The sequence below is a fragment of the Mus musculus genome, chromosome 8 (genome assembly GCF_000001635.26).
Source record: "Mus musculus strain C57BL/6J chromosome 8, GRCm38.p6 C57BL/6J".
In the NCBI taxonomy this organism is placed as follows: Eukaryota; Metazoa; Chordata; class Mammalia; order Rodentia; family Muridae; genus Mus; species Mus musculus.
Window position 1 is genome coordinate 66,102,988 of NC_000074.6, and position 20,798 is coordinate 66,123,785.

A 20,798-nucleotide genomic window follows, 5' to 3' on the forward strand; every position below is an offset into this window, starting at 1 on the left:
GTTGCTCTCAACTTTGGTCAAAGAACCTTCTTTGGTTTTTTGGAAACTCAAATGGTAAGTATAGAATAAAAATAACTCTGTTAATCTATGGACTACTGAAAATATAAATTTGGAATTAGGAAATCAAGTTGGGACATCATTGCTGAATTTGATATATTCTAGTACCAACTTTTGCTTATGTAGAGTTCATTCAGGTTCTACTTTTATAACAATATGAAGAAAATACATATCTAATAACCTAGTGAGTAATGTTATTATAATTTTAATATTTGCTTGCCTTTGTGTTTGTAGCATTCACATGCCTTTATAGTTTAACGTTCTTCAATTCTCTACCATTGTGAAATGTAACTTTGCTTCTTTTCTAAACATTACTTTTTTTGCTCAGTTTTCTCTCCTTATCAAATTGATCACAATCATGTAATTTTTTTTTTTTTTTTGGTATCCCACAAACACTCTGTTGAACAAAGGAAATGGACCTGACTTGTTTGGACAAGAGTCCAACAATTTAAAAATTACTAATTAGAAAGATTGTGCAAATAAAAGTCTTATACAACTTGAATCAAAACAAAAAGACGTTGATTTTCCACACATAAGAACTCATGATAAAGGGCTCAACAGGTTTAATGTTTTATTTAAATCCAAGGAGAAGATTCATGAGTCCTGTTTCCATTTGAACATTGACACTATGGAATTTGTGAGATACTCTCAGGTACATGTTTTGATGAAGAATCAAATGAAGAGAACAATTGTCTTTCACATTGTTATTTTGATCAGTACCAATTTAAGATAATTTTTGAAGAGATTTTGGCTTTTTATTTTCGGCACAGCCTGTTTCATTTCTGAAACTCACTGATACCAATCAATTCCTAGAAATTAAATATTTCTTTAAAAATCACTTGTTCATGTCACAAAACTATCTAAACATATTCGTGTAAGGAAATTAAAGAAATATTTGTTTGTTTTTAGTAGCAAAATTCATGTGTGTAACAAATTGCAGACATTTTTAATAAAAATCACCATTTGCTTTTAAGTGGGGGAAATGAATCAAACCAGAATGAATCCAGCAACTATGAATTGTTCTTGCCTCACTGGAGTTGGAGAATGTGGATTAAATCACACTTGGAAAAGAAAGCCACATGCCTCTATGGCTGAAGGGCAAATGTCAAATGTCAGTGTGTGTGTGACATGTGCTTTTTAATATAAATTTGAATCTATTTCTGGAGGCACAGGCAGAAACCTTTCCCTGCAAGAAGATTAAAATATCCTAAAGCATGTATATAAAGATTAGAAAATGATTGATCAGGTTAGGAAGTTAGTAATTATATTTGCATGTGTATACCATGTTTTTCATTAAGTTTTGAGAAGCAAGCCTAAGTATCACATTAGTGTCATTCACTTGTCTTTATAGTTTCACTATAAACTATACACATGTCAACAGTGGAGCTTGGTCTATAATGAGTATAAGTTCCAAAGGTTTCCTCAAAGCCATATTTCCCATTGAGTATTTTCTCCTGTTACCACATGTAACAATTGCTGCACCATTTTTATATAAAATATGTTTATTTAATTTTAAACTTGATTTATTGATGCTACCAAACGATGGGCACTTTTTGATAGTGGCTAAAGGGCTTACATGGGTGGAATGCAGAATACAGTGTTCTGACTTTGTGGCTTTGTGCCTTGTTAAAGATAATATCAGTCAGTAGAATAGGTTTTTATTGATGTCTTTGTGGGACTTTCAATATTTAGTGAGAATAATTTAAAAAAAGTACATACAGAGAGAAACACACTCTGTACTTCACTTAATAGTCACTTGAAGTCGTTGTGAAATTCACTCAATTCTTATGTGTTACTTAAAATCATACACTGAGTTATAGTTTGAATGCCTTTTTGAAAGGATTTCAGCAGTTTGATCTTTACTGTCCATATTCATCTTTCATCACTAGGACCACCTGTATGCTTATGACTACACTCTAATACTTTGGATGAATCAGAAAAACAATGCTAACTTTAATATTCTGGGTAGACTTCTGCCTCTTAGTTCCCCTGAACTCTCTCTACTGTGCCTAGTAACACATCTGACTGTTGTTGTTGACTTCATTATTAATCCTTTATATTTGCTTCTTTCAGTTGTCTCAAGTGCCTTGATATATGTCCTTGCTAAATTAACCAATAGTTCTAATGTTAATAATGGTTCATGCCTTAACAAAAACTGCACTGTTTTCAACACTGCAAATCACAAAATTAGTAATTCCAACAAACTGAAACATTTCTTGGCTCTTTGGCTTACTTGTGAACTGGGTATCCTCAACTCATGTTAGCAATTATGTCTTGTATAGAAATACATAATAATAAGCATGTAATTTTCATATAGGAAAATGCAGATACCAAATGAATATCCTTTCCTGTGATTAGTGTTTTCAATTGGTATCAGAGTCATATATAAATATTTAACATACACATCAAATACATTCACTATAAGGAGTTTGTGACTTTCTAGAAGTCAATCAACTCCTCAAGTCTAATATTTTACCTTGTATGCTTAAACTGTGAAATCCTTTAGTGGATACAGAATACAGTTCTCTAAGTAAGTCCCACATGTAACCATAATCAAGAGAGTTCTTAACAATCACATGTTTGACCTTGGCATAGTTCCTTTTTTTTTTTTTTTTTTTTTTCCATTTTTTATTAGGTATTTAGCTCATTTACATTTCCAATGCTATACCAAAAGTCCCCCTTACCCACCCACCCCCAGTCCCCTACCCACCCACTCCCCCCCTTTGGCCCTGGCGTTCCCCTGTACCGGGGCACACAAAGTCTGCGTGTCCAATGGGCCTCTCTTTCCAGTGATGGCCGACTAGGCCTTCTTTTGATACATATGCAGCTAGAGTCAAGAGCTCAGGGGTACTGGTTAGTTCATAATGTTGTTCCACCTATAGGGTTGAAGATCCCTTTAGCTCCTTGGGTACTTTCTCTAGCTCCTCCATTGGGAGCCCTGTGATCCATCCATTAGCTGACTGTGAGCATCCACTTCTGTGTTTGCTAGGCCCCGGCATAGTCTCACAAGAGACAGCTACATCTGGGTCCTTTCGATAAAATCTTGCTAGTATATGCAATGGTGTCAGCGTTTGGATGCTGATTATGGGGTGGATCCCTGGATATGGCAGTCTCTACATGGTCCATCCTTTCATCTCAGCTCCAAACTTTGTTTCTGTAACTCCTTCCATGGGTGTTTTGTTCCCACTTCTAAGGAGGGGCATAGTGTCCACACTTCAGTCTTCATTTTTCTTGAGTTTCATGTGTTTAGGAAATTGTATCTTATATCGTGGGTATCCTAGGTTTTGGGCTAGTATCCACTTATCAGTGAGTACATATTGTGTGAGTTCCTTTGTGATTGTGTTACCTCACTCAGGATGATGCTCTCCAGGTCCATCCATTTGGCTAGGAATTTCATAAATTCATTCTTTTTAATAGCTGAGTAGTACTCCATTGTGTAGATGTACCACATTTTCTGTATCCATTCCTCTGTTGAGGGGCATCTGGGTTCTTTCCAGTTTCTGGCTATTATAAATAAGGCTGCTATGAACATAGTGGAGCATGTGTCCTTCTTACCAGTTGGGGCTTCTTCTGGATATATGCCCAGGAGAGGTATTGCTGGATCCTCCGGTAGTACTATGTCCAATTTTCTGAGGAACCGCCAGACTGATTTCCAGAGTGGTTGTACAATCCTGCAATCCCACCAACAATGGAGGAGTGTTCCTCTTTCTCCACATCCTCGCCAGCATCTGCTGTCACCTGAATTTTTGATCTTAGCCATTCTCACTGGTGTGAGGTGGAATCTCAGGGTTGTTTTGATTTGCATTTCCCTGATGATTAAGGATGTTGAACATTTTTTCAGGTGCTTCTCTGCCATTCGGTATTCCTCAGGTGAGAATTCTTTGTTCAGTTCTGAGCCCCATTTTTTAAGGGGGTTATTTGATTTTCTGAGGTCCACCTTCTTGAGTTCTTTATATATGTTGGATATTAGTCCCCTATCTGATTTAGGATAGGTAAAGATCCTTTCCCAATCTGTTGGTGGTCTTTTTGTCTTATAGACAGTGTCTTTTGCCTTGCAGAAACTTTGGAGTTTCATTAGGTCCCATTTGTCAATTCTCGATCTTACAGCACAAGCCATTGCTGTTCTGTTCAGGAATTTTTCCCCTGTGCCCATATCTTCAAGGCTTTTCCCCACTTTCTCCTCTATAAGTTTCAGTGTCTCTGGTTTTATGTGAAGTTCCTTGATCCACTTAGATTTGACCTTAGTACAAGGAGATAAGTATGGATCGATTCGCATTCTTCTACATGATAACAACCAGTTGTGCCAGCACCAATTGTTGAAAATGCTGTCTTTCTTCCACTGGATGGTTTTGGCTCCCTTGTCGAAGATCAAGTGACCATAGGTGTGTGGGTTCATTTCTGGGTCTTCAATTCTATTCCATTGGTCCACTTGTCTGTCTCTATACCAGTACCATGCAGTTTTTATCACAATTGCTCTGTAGTAAAGCTTTAGGTCAGGCATGGTGATTCCACCAGAGGTTCTTTTATCCTTGAGAAGAGTTTTTGCTATCCTCGGTTTTTTGTTATTCCAGATGAATTTGCAAATTGCTCCTTCTAATTCGTTGAAGAATTGAGTTGGAATTTTAATGGGGATTGCATTGAATCTGTAGATTGCTTTTGGCAAGATAGCCATTTTTACAATGTTGGTCCTGCCAATCCATGAGCATGGGAGATCTTTCCATCTTCTGAGATCTTCTTTAATTTCTTTCTTCAGGGACTTGAAGTTTTTATCATACAGATCTTTCACTTCCTTCGTTAGAGTCACGCCGAGATATTTTATATTATTTGTGGCTATTGAGAAGGGTGTTGTTTCCCTAATTTCTTTCTCAGCCTGTTTATTCTTTGTGTAGAGAAAGGCCATTGACTTGTTTGAGTTAATTTTATATCCAGCTACTTCACCGAAGCTGTTTATCAGGTTTAGGAGTTCTCTGTTGGAATTTTTAGGGTCACTTATATATACTATCATATCATCTGCAAAAAGTGATATTTTGACTTCCTCTTTTCCAATTTGTATCCCCTTGATCTCCTTTTGTTGTCGAATTGCTCTGGCTAATACTTCAAGTACTATGTTGAAAAGGTAGGGAGAAAGTGGGCAGCCTTGTCTAGTCCCTGATTTTAGTGGGATTGCTTCCAGCTTCTCTCCATTTACTTTGATGTTGGCTACTGGTTTGCTGTAGATTGCTTTTATCATGTTTAGGTATTGGCCTTGAATTCCTGATCTTTCCAGAACTTTTATCATGAATGGGTGTTGGATCTTGTCAAATGCTTTTTCTGCATCTAACGAGATGATCATGTGGTTTTTGTCTTTGAGTTTGTTTATATAATGGATTACATTGATGGATTTTCGTATATTAAACCATCCCTGCATCCCTGGAATAAAACCTACTTGGTCAGGATGGATGATTGCTTTAATGTGTTCTTGGATTCGGTTAGCGAGAATTTTATTAAGGATTTTTGCATCGATGTTCATAAGAGAAATTGGTCTGAAGTTCTCTATCTTTGTTGGATCTTTCTGTGGTTTAGGTATCAGAGTAATAGTGGCTTCATAAAATGAGTTGGGTAGAATACCTTCTACTTCTATCTTGTGAAAAAGTTTGTGCAGAACTGGAGTTAGATCTTCTTTGAAGGTCTGATAGAACTCTGCACTAAACCCGTCTGGTCCTGGGCTTTTTTTGGCTGGGAGACTATTAATAACTGCTTCTATTTCTTTAGGGGATATGGGACTGTTTAGAAGGTCAACTTGATCCTGATTCAACTTTGGTACCTGGTATCTGTCCAGAAATTTGTCCATTTCGTCCAGGTTTTCCAGTTTTGTTGAGTATAGCCTTTTGTAGAAGGATCTGATGGTGTTTTGGATTTCTTCAGGATCTGTTGTTATGTCTCCCTTGGCATAGTTCCTAATAGATATAATGCAATGTATGTTTTATAACCTAATGAGACCATTTGTTTGTACCTCAGTTAGACCTTTCACAACATCCATGCTGTGCCTGACTACACAGAAAACATTGCTTTATTTCAGCATTACTTCAAATATGATTGAAAAAAGAATCACATCATAATGCAAGGGGAAAATCACCCAGTGTCACATAAAGAATATCATTATTATGTTCCATTGACTGCCTTCTATAGCTTCATCTTAATCTTTCTCTGATCTACAATACAAATTCAGCAACTCTAGTCTGGCTATCCCTCTTGCTCTATCCCTGTTTCTTTCATCATATCATTGGGTAACTGTGACCGTGACCACAGAAGAGATGTACTTCTTGTCCCTTTGCATATCTTAATCAATTTTAAGTCCTGTTTCATTTTGCATTATATAAAATATTCTTCTTAACAGAGACCAAGCAAGACAAAAACTTGGAAGCTGGGTCAGATCCAGAGGCCCCTCGGTGAGAAGCTTGAAAGCATACACCTGATGGGATATCTAAGTTGGGTTAGTTTGGGGCTGTACTTATATTGATTGAGTTAACTCAGGGAAGAAGATTAACCCTAAGAAGCAATATCATTCCCTGAGCTTGGGTTCTGGACAGTAAAATGGGAGAAAGTCTGCCTCAATGTCCTGCTACCATGGATTGCCTGCTATGACAGCACCCTGTAACTGTGAGCCACAGCAAACACTATCTACCTTGACCTGCTTTTGTGAGAGCACTTTGCCACACAGTTGTTTAGCATGAATACAGTAATTTAATTTCCTGACCCTCTGCATTTCTCCCCTTCATCTCCCCCACTCCTGATCCTACCCTCCCCCCTTTTCCCTCTCCCTCTTCTCTCCCTCTCAGGTCTCTCCCTCCCTCTACCTCCTGTGATTATTTTGTTCCCTCTTCTAAGTAGGACTGAAGCATCGATAGAATGCTAGGGCAGTGAAGCAGGAGTGGGTGGGTGGGTGGGTAGCATTCTCATAGAAGCAGGGAGGAGGGGGATGGGATAGGGGTTTGCAGAGGGGAAAGGGGCATAACATTTGAAATGTAAATAAAATATCACATTTTAAAAAAGAAAGACACATCTAAAAAAGAAATACAGAAGAAATTAGAAACATAGAAGTTTCTAGAAACTTCGGTGTTCATAGAAATACATAAACATAGAAGAAATTCTCTTCTATGTTGTCTATATCTGAAATATAGACAACATAGCAAAAGCAAGAAAAATGGAAAAGTGGAATGGCTTAAATAATGTGGCTTTTCAAATAATTTTCTTAAATAATGTGACTTTTCAAATGAAAAGTACCACACAAATCACTAAATGACAATAGTAATTTATAATGAATAGGCACTTTAAATACAATGCAGAAATTTATTAAGTAATTGGCTAAAATTTCTTTCTGAATCATTACTTTTCTTATTTACATTATTGTAAATGAACCATATCAAAATCTTGTTTTGCCAGAGAATTGACCGCTAAAGAGTGTGAGCCACTAGGTTTCAGATCTTTGACTTTATAGCAACACCAAATATCAAATTGCTATAGCATGATTAATCTTTAAATGTGTAAGTGGCTTACACTTTGTATTTCTTTAGTCTCAGAGGAGTTCAGTATCTTGAAAGATGCGGAATGCCAATATTCTTTCCACTAGCCTGCTTTCTTTTTCTCTGAAATAGAAGCTTGAGATTTTGATGCACACTGCGTTGTTGACAACGACAGAGAAATGTTTACAAGGCATTCCATAAGCTTGACATAAAGCGTGACAGGATCCGTATACAGACTTGTAGCAATATAGATTTGTAACATCGTGTCATATAAAATAATCACAGCTTCAGTGTTTTTCTGTTCTTTGGTTTCCTTTAATTTGTGGTTACTACTATTGGCACTATTATTTGGATGAGTGTATGTATGGTTATGTGTATGTGTTGGTACAGGAACCAAAGAACGTTTGTGGTAATCTCATGATAGCCTTATGAAGTCTGTTCTCTCCTTCCACATTAGCATGGGTTACATCGTTTGAGTTCATGTCACTGGCTCCAGAGTTTTATTCACTGAGATGTATAATATCTTTAGTAGGTAAACAACTTTTAAAGGGATCTCTGATTCCAGCTTGTTCCTATATCACTTGGTTTGTCTAGCAGACACTGTGGATTTTTTCAACAAGAGCAACATATATATACTTTGTGTTTTTATTTGATGGTGAAATTGTAGGTCAAAAAGCAAAAGTTAATGGCCTAGAGGTAGATTTTATACCTGTTTGGGAGTTGCATCCCCACCAGGTCATGGGTTCATTTCCACAGTCTTTTAGGTGTGCACCATTGAGGCTGTCCAGCAATTGACAAAGCCAGTGGGGTGTCTCTTATTGGGATTTAACATGATCAATGTCACAGAGCATCTCTAAAACAGATTCATAAAAAAACAGCCTGCAGTTTATTCCTAATCTCTCAAAAGCTAAATTTAAGCTTTCACAATTCCCAATTTTCACAGACTTCGACTGTGCCTGGAGGAATAAAACATAATACATAAATGTCACAAATGTCCCCTGAGTAAACCCAGAATTCCACTGTCTATTCTTGTTTGGTTTTCTCTGACTATGAAAGGCTTTTGTTTGTTTGTTTACTTGTTTTTTTGTTTTTAATTTCTATGCTGTTATTTAAAGCTTCAGACAAAAGTCATGTCATCTTTTGGTCCTGGATATAGAGATATGCATTTAAAGATGTTTCCTGCCTTTTCTTAGTGTTCTCAGAGTCAGTGGGAGCAGACTAGAAGAAAGATTGTGCCATTCTTACAGGATACAGGAGGTGGGATAAGCAAAGCAGCATGTTTAGACGCAGAAGGAAGAGTGAGAGGCTAGGAAGGAAGGTACAGAGCTATAGATGGATTAGCCCAGTATTCATGGCAAGACTGGAGATCAGGGAAGAGAAGTCACAGGAACATGAATTTGGAAGAGAAGACTAGAAAGTGACTTTCCAGAGGATCAGCATCTGTCTGGGAAAAAAAATCCAGGAAGTAACTGAACAATAATAACATTTCCATCACTTCAGTCAAAGTGTGATAGTTTAAATGTAGTTAATGACCAAGATCCTTGTCAATATTTTAGAAGTTAGTATAAAGCCACTTGTGAAGTGGAAAAAGAGCACTAGGGACAAAAAGCCTGAATAATCTTGGAAGTAAATATCCTAGCCATTATTCACATACAATGTCCACAATGATAAGAGTCAGTTATGCCAATACTGGGTGTATACTTGAAGGACTCCCAAGTAATATGCTATAGAGATATTTGCATGTTCATATTTATGGCTTCACTATTCACAAGGACAGGACATGCAAACTGCCTAGATATTCATCAATATATGAGTTGAAAAAGAAAACCTGGTTCATATATACTTTGGAAATTTTATTTATTTTTAAGGAAAACAGAAAGTTAGGTGTTTGCAAGAAAATAGATTCAACTCAAAATCATATTAAGCTCATAAGACATACGTCAGTGAAATTGTGTGTATGTGTGTGTTTGTGTGTATATGTGTGCATGACAAAGAAGGGGAAGGGAAAGGGGAGAGGAGAGGGAGGGAGAGAGATGGAAAAAGGAGAAGGGAGACTGAGTGAAGGAGAGAAAAGGGAGAAGAGGGGTGTAGAGAAAACCATGAGGTTGAGGAACCAGTCTTACAGGGGGATTTAGGGAAGGGGGCAATGGAACAAATGTGACATGAACATCAATGTGGCAGGAGGGATTATATGGAGATAAAAGAAAGGGACAAGCAAAAGTTGGGGCAGTATATGCAAATGAGGGAAGCAGAGAAGGGACCAAATCAGAACACACTGCAATGATGCAATGTGTAAAAACACTGGACTATCTGCCTTTATATGCTAACTGAAAAAGTCATCAAAATATTTTTCTTTTTTTTAATATATTTTTTATTACGTATTTTCCTCAATTACATTTCCAATGCTATCCCAAAAGTCCCCCATACCCTCACCCCCCCCCCACTTCCATACCCACCCAGCCTGATGACCTGAGTTCCTTCCTAGACCAGATTTTAGAAGGAAAGTGCCTCTCAGCTCCTCACATAGGAGGTACACCCCTTCCAGCCACATGTACTAAATAAATGAATGACAGCAACATATTTTAAAAATACAAAGGTTTCTCTGCTGCTTCACATCCTATGTTAGCACCAGAATAGCACATTGTAAGGACTGGCAGTCTTAATTAGTATGCAATGGTATCTGATTGTAACATAATTTACAGGTATATCATGACTTCTTTGTTGATATATCTGTTTATATCACTTGTTTCTCTAATATTTTCTCATTGTTAAGGTTTAATAATGGCTTGCATGTTTTAAGGTACGAGTCTGGATGGCAAATACATTTTACAAAACTATTCAGCCAGTCTTTAGCTTAACTTTTTACTATTTCACAAGTCCTTCATAAAGCATTAATTTATAATTTTAATAAACTCAATCTTATTAACTCTTTTGCTTCCAGATATCATGACTTCAATGTTCCAGGCAATACAGAACCATACAATTATCCTCATATTTTTTCTGTTTTCTTCTGTAGGTTTAATAGTCTTGCTTCAACAATCCATTTTGAAATATGATCCATTTTGAAATAAACTTAATTTTTAAAAATATAAATCTTAGGCTCTACTTTAGAGTCTTTGTTTTGTTTGTTTTGTTTATTATGTTTTGTTTAATATGTGAAGCTTAGTTGGTCCAGGACCATTTTAGGAAAAGAATGTTATATTCCTGTTGAATTTCCTTTGCTCCTTGGTCAAAGATGAGTTGAGCTTTTATGGACCCTCTATTATGTTCCACTGTTTAATATGTCTATTAATCTACTATTTTTCTAATATACTGACATGTGATAAATATAGACTTATCATGTTTTAAAATTAGAAACTCTGCACGCTGTGAGTTTGTTTCTGTTTGATATTGGGTTGGCTTGTATAGCAAATTTTTCCTTCTGCATAAATTTTAAGAATACATTTGTCAATAACTACAGTATTTCTTACCTATGTTTGTACTGGAATTGCATTGAATCTGTAGCTCAGATTGGAAATATCTGATGTATTAACAACACTAAGTCTTCCCATACATGAAAGTAAGTTTTTGTTGCTATTGTTTAGAGAGCTTTTTGTTTGGTTGCTTGATTTGGGTTTTGTTTTATTTTATGAGTTTCATAGCTTCCATGTAAGTCTTACAAACATTGGGTTAGATTGTTGTCTGTATATTTTGCTGCTAATAAATTTGGTATATTTTTTCACTTTCAGTTGTTCACTGGTGGCATATGCAGGTACACACTAAGGTAATGGGCTTGTGGGCTGTATCCATGGACTTTGTATTCCTCCAGTTCTGTCTCCTATTTTCTCCTGCTAGTCGCATACATGTTAAACATGTTAAAAATCTCCTTCAGTTCTGTGTTGCTCTTTTTCTTCCCAGTTTATTCTGTTTTTATTAAATATATTTTTATGTTTTCAAATTAAAATATAATCACCTCATCTTCCAATTTCCTTTCCTCTTTCCATGGCCTCTTTTCCTTTGATATTGTTACATAGATGTGTAAATCTATAAATATATAAATAGAGCCTGCTGAGATAGTCCACGTGCTTGTATGCATATGATTTCAGGGCTAAGCACATAATTTGTATAATCAACTAGGGGACAACTAATTCTTCCTCTATCAGAAGTTCTTGCCTGCATTTCTTTGTGAAGAGATGAAGACCTACTTTCAGGATAACATGTTTATCCGTGTTATCATTGTCTTGGTCCTGTTTAGTCATCGACATTGTTAAGATATTGTGGTTATAGCTTCCCTGTCATTTCCAGGTGAAATAAATACATAGCATCCTTCCTGGTCTTAAATCTTTCTCCTGCCCACTCCTGAAATGCTCTCTGAGCCTTGGTCTTCTGCCCACTCCTGCAATGCTCTCTGAGCCTTGGTTGTAGGAGTTGTACTGTAGATGTGTTCCACTGAGTTTTCATTTCCTATGATCAACTTTTCTCTACATTTGTCCATTGTTCTTTTTTTCCATTGCTCAAGAAGTTTTTGTTGCTATGTCCACAGTCTATCTCGGTGAAGCAGCTGATATGAGTTAAAGCACTGTGTTATTACTTCTTATTCAGAGAGCAACTCTTTAAATACACATGCGCATATATAAATACATGTGCAATAATTAACCCACACACTTCTAAGGAATGAGAATGAATTCTAAAACATGTGTAATCCAGTGAGAAATGATAATATATTGCAAATTTTTGATGCCTTTTAATTAAAATATGTTTCTTTCACTGTAGAAATTAAATATTATCATTTGGTAGTGAGGAGGTCATAGCCAAGAGTTGAGAAGTAATACTTGAGTTTTTAATTCTTATTTTACTTATTATTTGGTGTTTATGTGAAAGACAAAATGGAGACTTTGGGGAGGCAATTTTCTACTTTCACTGTGAATTCCAGTGACAGGATTCAGATGTCAGGCTTGTGTATTTAACAACTGAGCCATTTCACAAACCACAGAAATAGTTCTTGGAAGCACATTATCTAAACAGCAAAGTCAAATCTCATAAAACTTAAATTGAAAAAATATTCTTCAAATTCTTAGACAAGAGCTACGTCCAATTCTCAAATTCAAGGATAGGGGGCACTCCCTATTACAGTTATGTAGTGAAAATAGAGAACATTTAGATAAGTCAGAACTATACTTTAATGAGAAAGACACAAAATGGGTAAATTTAAAGAAGGAACTAATTGATAAGATGAGACAAAAACAGCTGCAGGTAACTGTGTTTTCCTGATGAAACAGGGCTCTGCTTTTATGTTTAAACTGATGAGCCTGAGATAAAGTGAGGGGAGGCTAGGCTGTGGCCCAGGTTGCACAGGTCAACTACCCATACAGTGTTTAATTCAAGCAGCATCGTTGTCACACAGTGCCCTTTGAATAGACTGCAGTATGCATGGTGCCATCCAGAGCTGAGCAGTCCCTTGTGTAGGGGCAGAAAACTCTAGAGTAATGATGATTTTAATTTCTATGTAATTAAGGCACATCCTCATTCTTTAAAGGTCTTCTCAGGTCTACCTTTCCTTATAATAGATACTACTTTAAATGTCCTTTAAAATTAGCATGGTATTCCATGTTCTCCTCGGGCATCTTTTATCATGCTATCTTATAAGGGTAGGTATACTTGTCTATTTTGCTCCTTGTGCTAAGCCAGGCATCTTCTATTTCTGTATCATGATTCTAAGAACAGTCTTTGTCATAGAGAAAGTGCTCAGTAAATGTTTTGTAAATTAAAAATAAATTATTCTCCATAAGATACACCCAATTGCCTTGTCTCTTTTTTCTCTTAATTTTAATTTGTTGTCAATTTAATCCACTCAGAATGCGCTATTCTCCCATTTATTAAATTAAATATCTGCTTGAAGAGGCATATTAAAAATTAAACTTAGTTAAATCCCAATTTCCTGTGATCATTATATACGTTGTTCATTGCTCCATCTCATATTAACTTGGTTCAATGGGTAAATCGTAATTAACAGGAATGCTTAATGATCACTTTCCCATTCTGATATATCAGTAATGATGCTTACAGTTTAAAGTGCTTTAGGGTTAATTATAAATGTGGATAATTTGCCTCCTCTCCTGACTGGCAATACATTCTTTTACCTAAGAACTTGCTGTGTGCTCCAGAAATGCATAGGAGGAATGGGAAACTATGGATGCTCATAATGAATCTCTTTTAGCTGTCAATGCTTTCAATTCACCTATGATATTTCAAGATTCTATACTTTAATATCAGTGTTGAAGAAAATTGTTTGAACTGTAATGCGACTCCTGAACATTTTATAATCGCAGTTAAAGACCATTTGTTGAGTGAATTTGTAACAGTTCCTTAACTACAAAGACTGCTGCTTCTCCCTTTCTTTGCTTTGAATAGTTACTTGCTCTCATATGCATCTCATAAGGTCCTATAGAGATGAAATTCCCTCATAAGGTCATGCTTTGATTCTAAGGTAGACAATATAGTCAGCAGATACTTAGTCCACAGAACAAACCATGAGATAATGCCAAGTTCCTGTGATAGAGGAATACAGAGACAGCATTCTTAGCCACTATAGGCTTCTTTCTCGTCATGGGTGCTCTTTCTTATTAAGACCTTTCCACAGCCACAGCTTTCCTGTCCTCCATCACTGTACAGATTTAACATTTGTCTTAACTGCTTCTGTCAAACTTAAGTTGTGAGCTTTCTACTTGGCTGTCATCTGTCATGGTGCCTTTTCTGCTTGCTCAGGTCAGTACAGAGCCCATGAAAATTAAATGGTTATTGAGACACTGTGTATGAAAAGTATGTACTTCTGCTTTTTGAATGATTTATCCTACTCATCCTACAATTAGGATGGCCATTACTACCTGTAGTAGAAGAGGAGAATATAATTGATATTTTGCTGTATTATGTGGTATGACAGGTATAGGTAAAATGTAAACAGTTTTTGTCATGCCAGTTGATTGCAAGTCAGAAAATATAATTTTCTATTAGATATTTTCTTTACATTTACATTTCAAATGTTATCCCCTTTCCCAGTTTCCTCTCCGAAAATCTCCTATCCCTTCTCCCCTCCCCCTACTTCCCAACCCACCCACTCCTGCTTTTTGGCCCGGGAATTCCCCTATACTGGGGCACAGAACCTTCACAGGATCAAGGGCCTCTCCTCCCATTGATGACAGACTAAGCGATCCTCTGCTACATATGCAGATAGAGACACGAATCCCACCATGTGTTTTCTTTGATGGGTGGTTTAGTCCCAGGGAGCTCTGGGGGGTACTGGTTAGCTCACATTGTTGTTCCTCCTATAGGGCTGCAAACCCCTTCAGCTCCTTGGATACTTTCTCTAGCTCCTTCACTGGGGACCATGTGCTCTGTCAAATTGATGACCGTGAGCATCCATTTCTGTATTTGTCAGGCACTGGCAGAACCTCACAGGAGAAAGCTATATCAGGTTCCTATCAACAAAATCTTGTAGGCATCTGCCATAGTGTCTGGGTTTGGTTGTTGTTTGTGGGATGGATCCCCAAGTGGGGCAGTCTCTGGATGGTCATTCCTTCAGTGTCTGCTTCAAACTTTGTCTCTGTAGTTCCTTCCATGCGAATTTTGTTCCCCCTTCTAAGAAGGATCAAAATATCGACACTTTGGTTTTCCTTCATCTTGAATTTCATGTGTTTTGTGAACTGTATCTTGGGTATTCTGAGCTTCTGGACTAATATCCCCTTATAAGTGAGTGCATATCATGTGCGTTCTTTTGTGATTGGGTTACCTCACTCAGGATGATATCCTCCAGATCCATCCATTTGCCTAAGAATTTCATAAATTCATTGTTTTTAATAGCTGAGTATTACTCCATTGTGTAAATGTACCACATTCAGAAAATATAATATTATAAGCCAATTTCAGGTAAGACCTCAAAGTTCAGGAGGAATGGATGGTTACTCTAAGAAATTCCCCAAACCAGAAACTGGAAAGGTCTGACTTTAAAATTCTCTAGAATAATAGATTTTGGAAAAATCCAACTCAAATAAAAGATGAATGTATTCTTCTTATGAACTATTCTTTGCCTCCTTCAGTATCTACAGTATGAGTAAAGGGTCAATAAATATTTGACAATAAATGTTGACTGAGTAAAGGGTTATAACAACAACTCTGATTGAAAACATAACAAATTGTTATGCCATCTCACAATCTGAATAGAAAATAAGAACTCAGGTGTCCTTACAACACACTCTAGAAAGGAAACATATGATATCATAACTTTATGAATCACACTATTATACTTTTTATTAGGTAAAAATTCTTTATTTTATCATGAGTACTAAAATGATATTAACTCATGGACTTCTTTTTAAATCTAAAATATAAAAAGTAGAAAAAATTTAAAAGTTAGAAATTTGATTATTGTTTTTCTGGACAAATAGCAAATAAATGAAATGTTTGTTCATTGCTCATTAAACTGTTTGGTCACAGATATCATTTCACTCTATCTTTGAATAAATATACTCATTACTTTGACACTTAGCACACTTCAAGAAATGCAACTGAGAACTGATGAGTACCTGGGCAGAGTACTGAAAATGTAGATGTGTTTACTGTCTATAGAGAGCAAACTGTTGGGTGCACATATTTCTTATTAAGTGAATCAATTTCTTTAAAAATCTCAAGCAGTGTATTCAAAGCAGACAGAATCAATGATCTGCTCTGCTCTGTCAAACCATTTCTGTCCATTTTCCCTCAGCCTTCCCCTCCTGTGCCACAAATGACTCACTCATATTAGACCACAGGCTCCATTAAGAATTCTATTTCATTGCATACCTTCGACTTCATTTTATGAAAAAAAATTATGGCATTCCTGTTTACATTGTTCATATCCATTTAGTGGAGTATTTTGTCACAAAAGTAATCACTCATCCATCCACACCTAACCTTTCTTTGTGTTACTTTCTTGGAGCTCTGAAATGCACTGTTTTGAATCCTGAAATGTTATAAACCACCAGATTGCTAATTGCTTTGGATGCTGTGAAAAATAATTACTCCACATTATTTTTGATATTTAATTGACAGTGTAATGCATTTAACTAAAGACCCGCAATAAACTATTTCTAATTACTGAGGCTAGTGGAGTGGAAAAGTAGGTTATAAAACTTTACAAGGGAAACAATGTCTCTCCATTATGTTCAAAGTCCTTGCTGATATGACTGTTAGAGACACAAAATTCCATCAAATGGAGAGCTCTGGAAAGCTAGGAAGAGAATGTGGACATTTCTAATCACAAGGAAATAGGAATTCATTTTAGAATTATTGTTTTTTAACAGATTAAGCTTTTGTTAAAAATCAACTACTAATTTTAATATATTTTAACTTAAATTTTCTTTCTCTTATTAGACCTTTACAAGAAATACAATGATGCCACTAAGATGATGATTAGTCTGTCACTGGTCTTTGTTCTGTGAATTCTGCTTCTATAAGATGTTTAGCTGAAATTGAGCAAATTTTATTTGTTATTAGCATATACCAAATAGTTCACAACGATGTTTTGGTAAATAATGGACTATGTGTGTCTATGCGTGTGTGTGTGTGTGTGTGTGTGTGTGTGTGTGTGTGTGTGTGTGTGTATGTGTGTGTGTGTGTGTGTGTGTGTGTGGTTTTATAAGATGATAAATGAGATGATATGGTTGAGCCTTATTGTCTAATGACAATATCAATAGCATAACATCATATATATATATATATATCATTTCCATATATATTGTAATGCTATCACCAACAAATCTATTATACTACTACTCTTATAAACACACAATACATATAATTCTGTGCAATTTGTGATGTAGAATAAGTAACTCTTTGTGGCTATCATATTTACAATTATACACAACCTTACTTTAAAGAATATACATAACTATATATATATTTGTGAATTGTCTATATATAGATATATTCATATATGTATTTTTAATATCTATTGACATTTCCTGAGAAATGCTATGCCATGTTATAATGCAGCAGCCTCAGATATCTCTTGTTTATGTGTCTCTTGATTCTGCCAAGAGCATACTCCCAGTGACTGTCCAGTGCATTCTGTGATCATCATACTGTTAGTGTTCCACCTAGGCTCTGCCCCACAGTTACCCGACAGCAGTCAGGTATGCCTGACTCAGTATATAAGGGGCTGTTTGCCCCCTCCACACTCTTACCCTCTTACTCTCTTTCTTCTCTGTTCCCTCTCTCCCCATTCTTCCCTCACCATGTGCTCATGGCCTGTACTCCTCTCTCTCTCTCTCTCTCTCCCTCTCTCTCTCTCTCTCTCTCTCTCTCTCTCTCTCTCTCTCTCTCTCTCTCTCTCTCTGTTTCTACTTCCTCCTCAACTCCCTTTCCCATGCTCTACATAAACTCTGTTTCACACTCTATGGCTGCTCCCTCAGGGGGAAGGAATGTCTCAGCATGGGCCCACAGAGGCATCCTCCTTCCACCTCACCATACATCTCTTCTACCAAACATATTCCTGGCTCGCTTTTCCTTCCTTCCTTCCTTCCTTCCTTCCTTCCTTCCTTCCTTCCTTCCTTCCTTCCTTCCTTCTTTTCTTCCTTCCTTCCTTCCTTCCTTCTTTTCTTCCTTCCTTCCTTCCTTCCCTTCCTCCCTTCCCTTCCTTCCTTCCTTCCTTCCTTCCTTCCTTCCTTCCTTCTTTCTTTCTTTTTTTCTTTCTTTCTTTTTTTCTTTCTTTCTTTCTTTCTTTCTTTCTTTCTTTCTTTCTTTCTTCTTTCTTTAACACAACACTTACAACAATTAAATTGTCTCCTCACTCATTGCTCAAAATGCATCTTTGTTGTCAAGTCTCACATGATTTTATATAGTTATCCTCAGGATGTGAGTCTGATTTTAGTTCCAAGGTTAAGAATTTTTTAAATCAACACTAGAAAGAAAGAAAAAAATAAAAACTCGGTGTAGGAAAACCCTTTTGTTTAGAAAAGTATGTTAACAATGTATACTTTGAAAAGATGCATATTTTCCACTGTGCAGTGACTCTGGGATAAGATTATTAATAATTGTTTATTCTTATTTCCCCTTCATGATTTCTAGTTAAAATAAAACCGCTCCATCAGTATTTCATTAAAATTTGGGGATTAAAACATTTCAATTATGTATATTTTCCAGAGCATAACTATGAGAAGTGATGTGTTTCAGGGAATGTAAATTATTTTCAGAATTTCAGGAATTGAAAAGGGAAAAGAGGAAGGAGAAAATGCTGGGCTGGTGTGAAGCGATAGCCCGTAACCCTCACAGAATCCCAAACACCACGCGGACACCAGAGACCTCAGGGGATGTGGCCGATGCCTCTCAAACCTCCACGCTGGTGAGTGGAATGTTATTTTACCTCAAAGTAGCTTGCACATAGATGAAATGATTAGACAATGGGGGGATGTGGACCCTGCTAAGTGAGCACTCTTGTTTACAATAGCCTACTAACTTTACAATATATTTTTCTAGTAGATTATCTTTACTTCACAAAAATATCTTAATTACATAAATCAAAAACATCTCATATGTTAAACTTAACCAAATTAAGTAGCTTATTATTTTTCTTTGTGTTAATCTGGCTCATTGAAGTTATTGTAGTGACCTGACAGAAATATTTGTTGGGTTCTCTACTTTGTAATGGAATTATTGGAGGAGGACATGCACATTAAATATAAATTAAGCAGATGTAATCAAAGACTAAAACCACTCTGTGTTGCATATTTTGTTAAAATATCTCAATAAAAATGATAATTTTATGTCAAAACTATTTAAAGACTGAATCAATAATGCACTTCATAAAACATTGTTTCAGCTATAAGGTTAAATGCTTGCTTTCCCCTAACCAGCATTTTTCAATGATTAGAAAAAGATAATCCATTCACAAAAGGAGTTTTATGTATCCTTTGCTTAGAATTTAGCTATAGCATTTAAAAAAGATTTATTTAGTTATTATATGTAAGTACACTGTAGCTGACTTCAGACACTCTAGAAGAGGGCATCAGATCTCATTATGGATGGTTGTAAGCCACTATGCGGTTGCTGGGATTTGAACTCAGGACTTTAGGAAAAGCAATCAGTGCTTTTAACCACTGAGCCATCTCTCCAGCACCAGAATTTTTAATTTTAATTTAAAGAAGGATAATTCCATTTGATCTTATTTAAACCATTATCTGAATGTGCTTAGTTGATTAGCTTACTATTTTCTAAGGTTAGGCATACTTTTAATAGTCTATCTTGTTAGTTATTGACATAGAACCAAATACAACTGAAAACTTTATGAGATATTCCTTTTTATTTTGGAATTATTTGAATTTTTAAATTATTTTACTAGCTTAGTCTGTTTGAGGTGCTATAACAAAATGTCAGTAACTTTTAACTTACAAGCAACAGAAACCTATTTCTTCCATGTTTGAAGGCTTTGAAGACCAAAAAGTGCTGCCATATTTGCATCTGATGAGGGCTTATTTTTGGTTTATAAAAATTAAAATAGGTTCCTCCCATCGTGGAAGATGCAAGCAAGCTCTCTCAGGCCTTACCCGTGGAGCACTGATCCCATGGACTAATCCCAGTGCTGACCATGACCAAATGGAACATCATAATCATGACCTATTAACCCAAGGCTCTTCCTCTCTGTTCTGTTACTTGGGCAAATATTCAGATAACAACACTCACATAGAAATGCCCATCCTGAATAAATATTAATGAATGTTATCCAGAGAAACTATTCCAGACTGTTTTGATTCCTTTGTTGTATATTGTTGGCAGCAGGGTAAGGTTGTGAAGAGATAAGACACTTAGAAGACACTTAGAATCCTGTGAAATCGACCCTGTGAAATTATCTCCACTGTCTCTTTTCACTCTCAGGTTTTTGTAATTTTTATTTATTTTTTATTGTTTTAGAATTCCATACTTGCATATATGTGTTTGAGCCAAATTCACATCACAGGCTGACATCAATTAATCATACTACATACAGTATTTATATACAAAGATGGATTTTGTCTTGTATCAGAGTATATGAAATTCTGAATTAGAAAATTATTTTACTCTATTTTCATTAAAGTGGCTTTAAGTATCTAACTTCTTTTTTTTTAAAGACTCATAAGTTAAACCCATAGAAATATATTGAGCAAACCTTTGGCATAGCATTCTCCTTGTGTCCCGGTGACTTAATTTCATAGATAGATGTGATGGCTTAGACATGTTAATTGACCTCCTTGG

At 36.1% G+C, this 20,798-nt stretch overlaps 1 protein-coding gene across 11 annotated transcripts in view; it reads left to right on the forward strand.

The window, feature by feature from the left end:
* Marchf1 (membrane associated ring-CH-type finger 1) overlaps window positions 1-20,798 on the forward strand; it is an 854,833-nt gene that overhangs the window by 484,979 nt on the left and 349,056 nt on the right. For 3 of the 11 annotated variants that reach the window (NM_001293784.1, NM_001363124.1, NM_001166372.1), the window contains one exon: window positions 18,764-18,912. The exons of 6 other annotated variants lie outside the window; for them this stretch is intronic. In NM_001293784.1, the coding sequence (NP_001280713.1) occupies window positions 18,802-18,912 (111 nt within the window). In that variant the 5' untranslated portion in view covers window positions 18,764-18,801. Of the gene's footprint in view, window positions 1-18,478; window positions 18,913-20,798 lie in introns of those variants that run through there. 2 more of the 11 variants (XM_011242329.3, XM_017312977.2) reach the window with 2 other exon arrangements.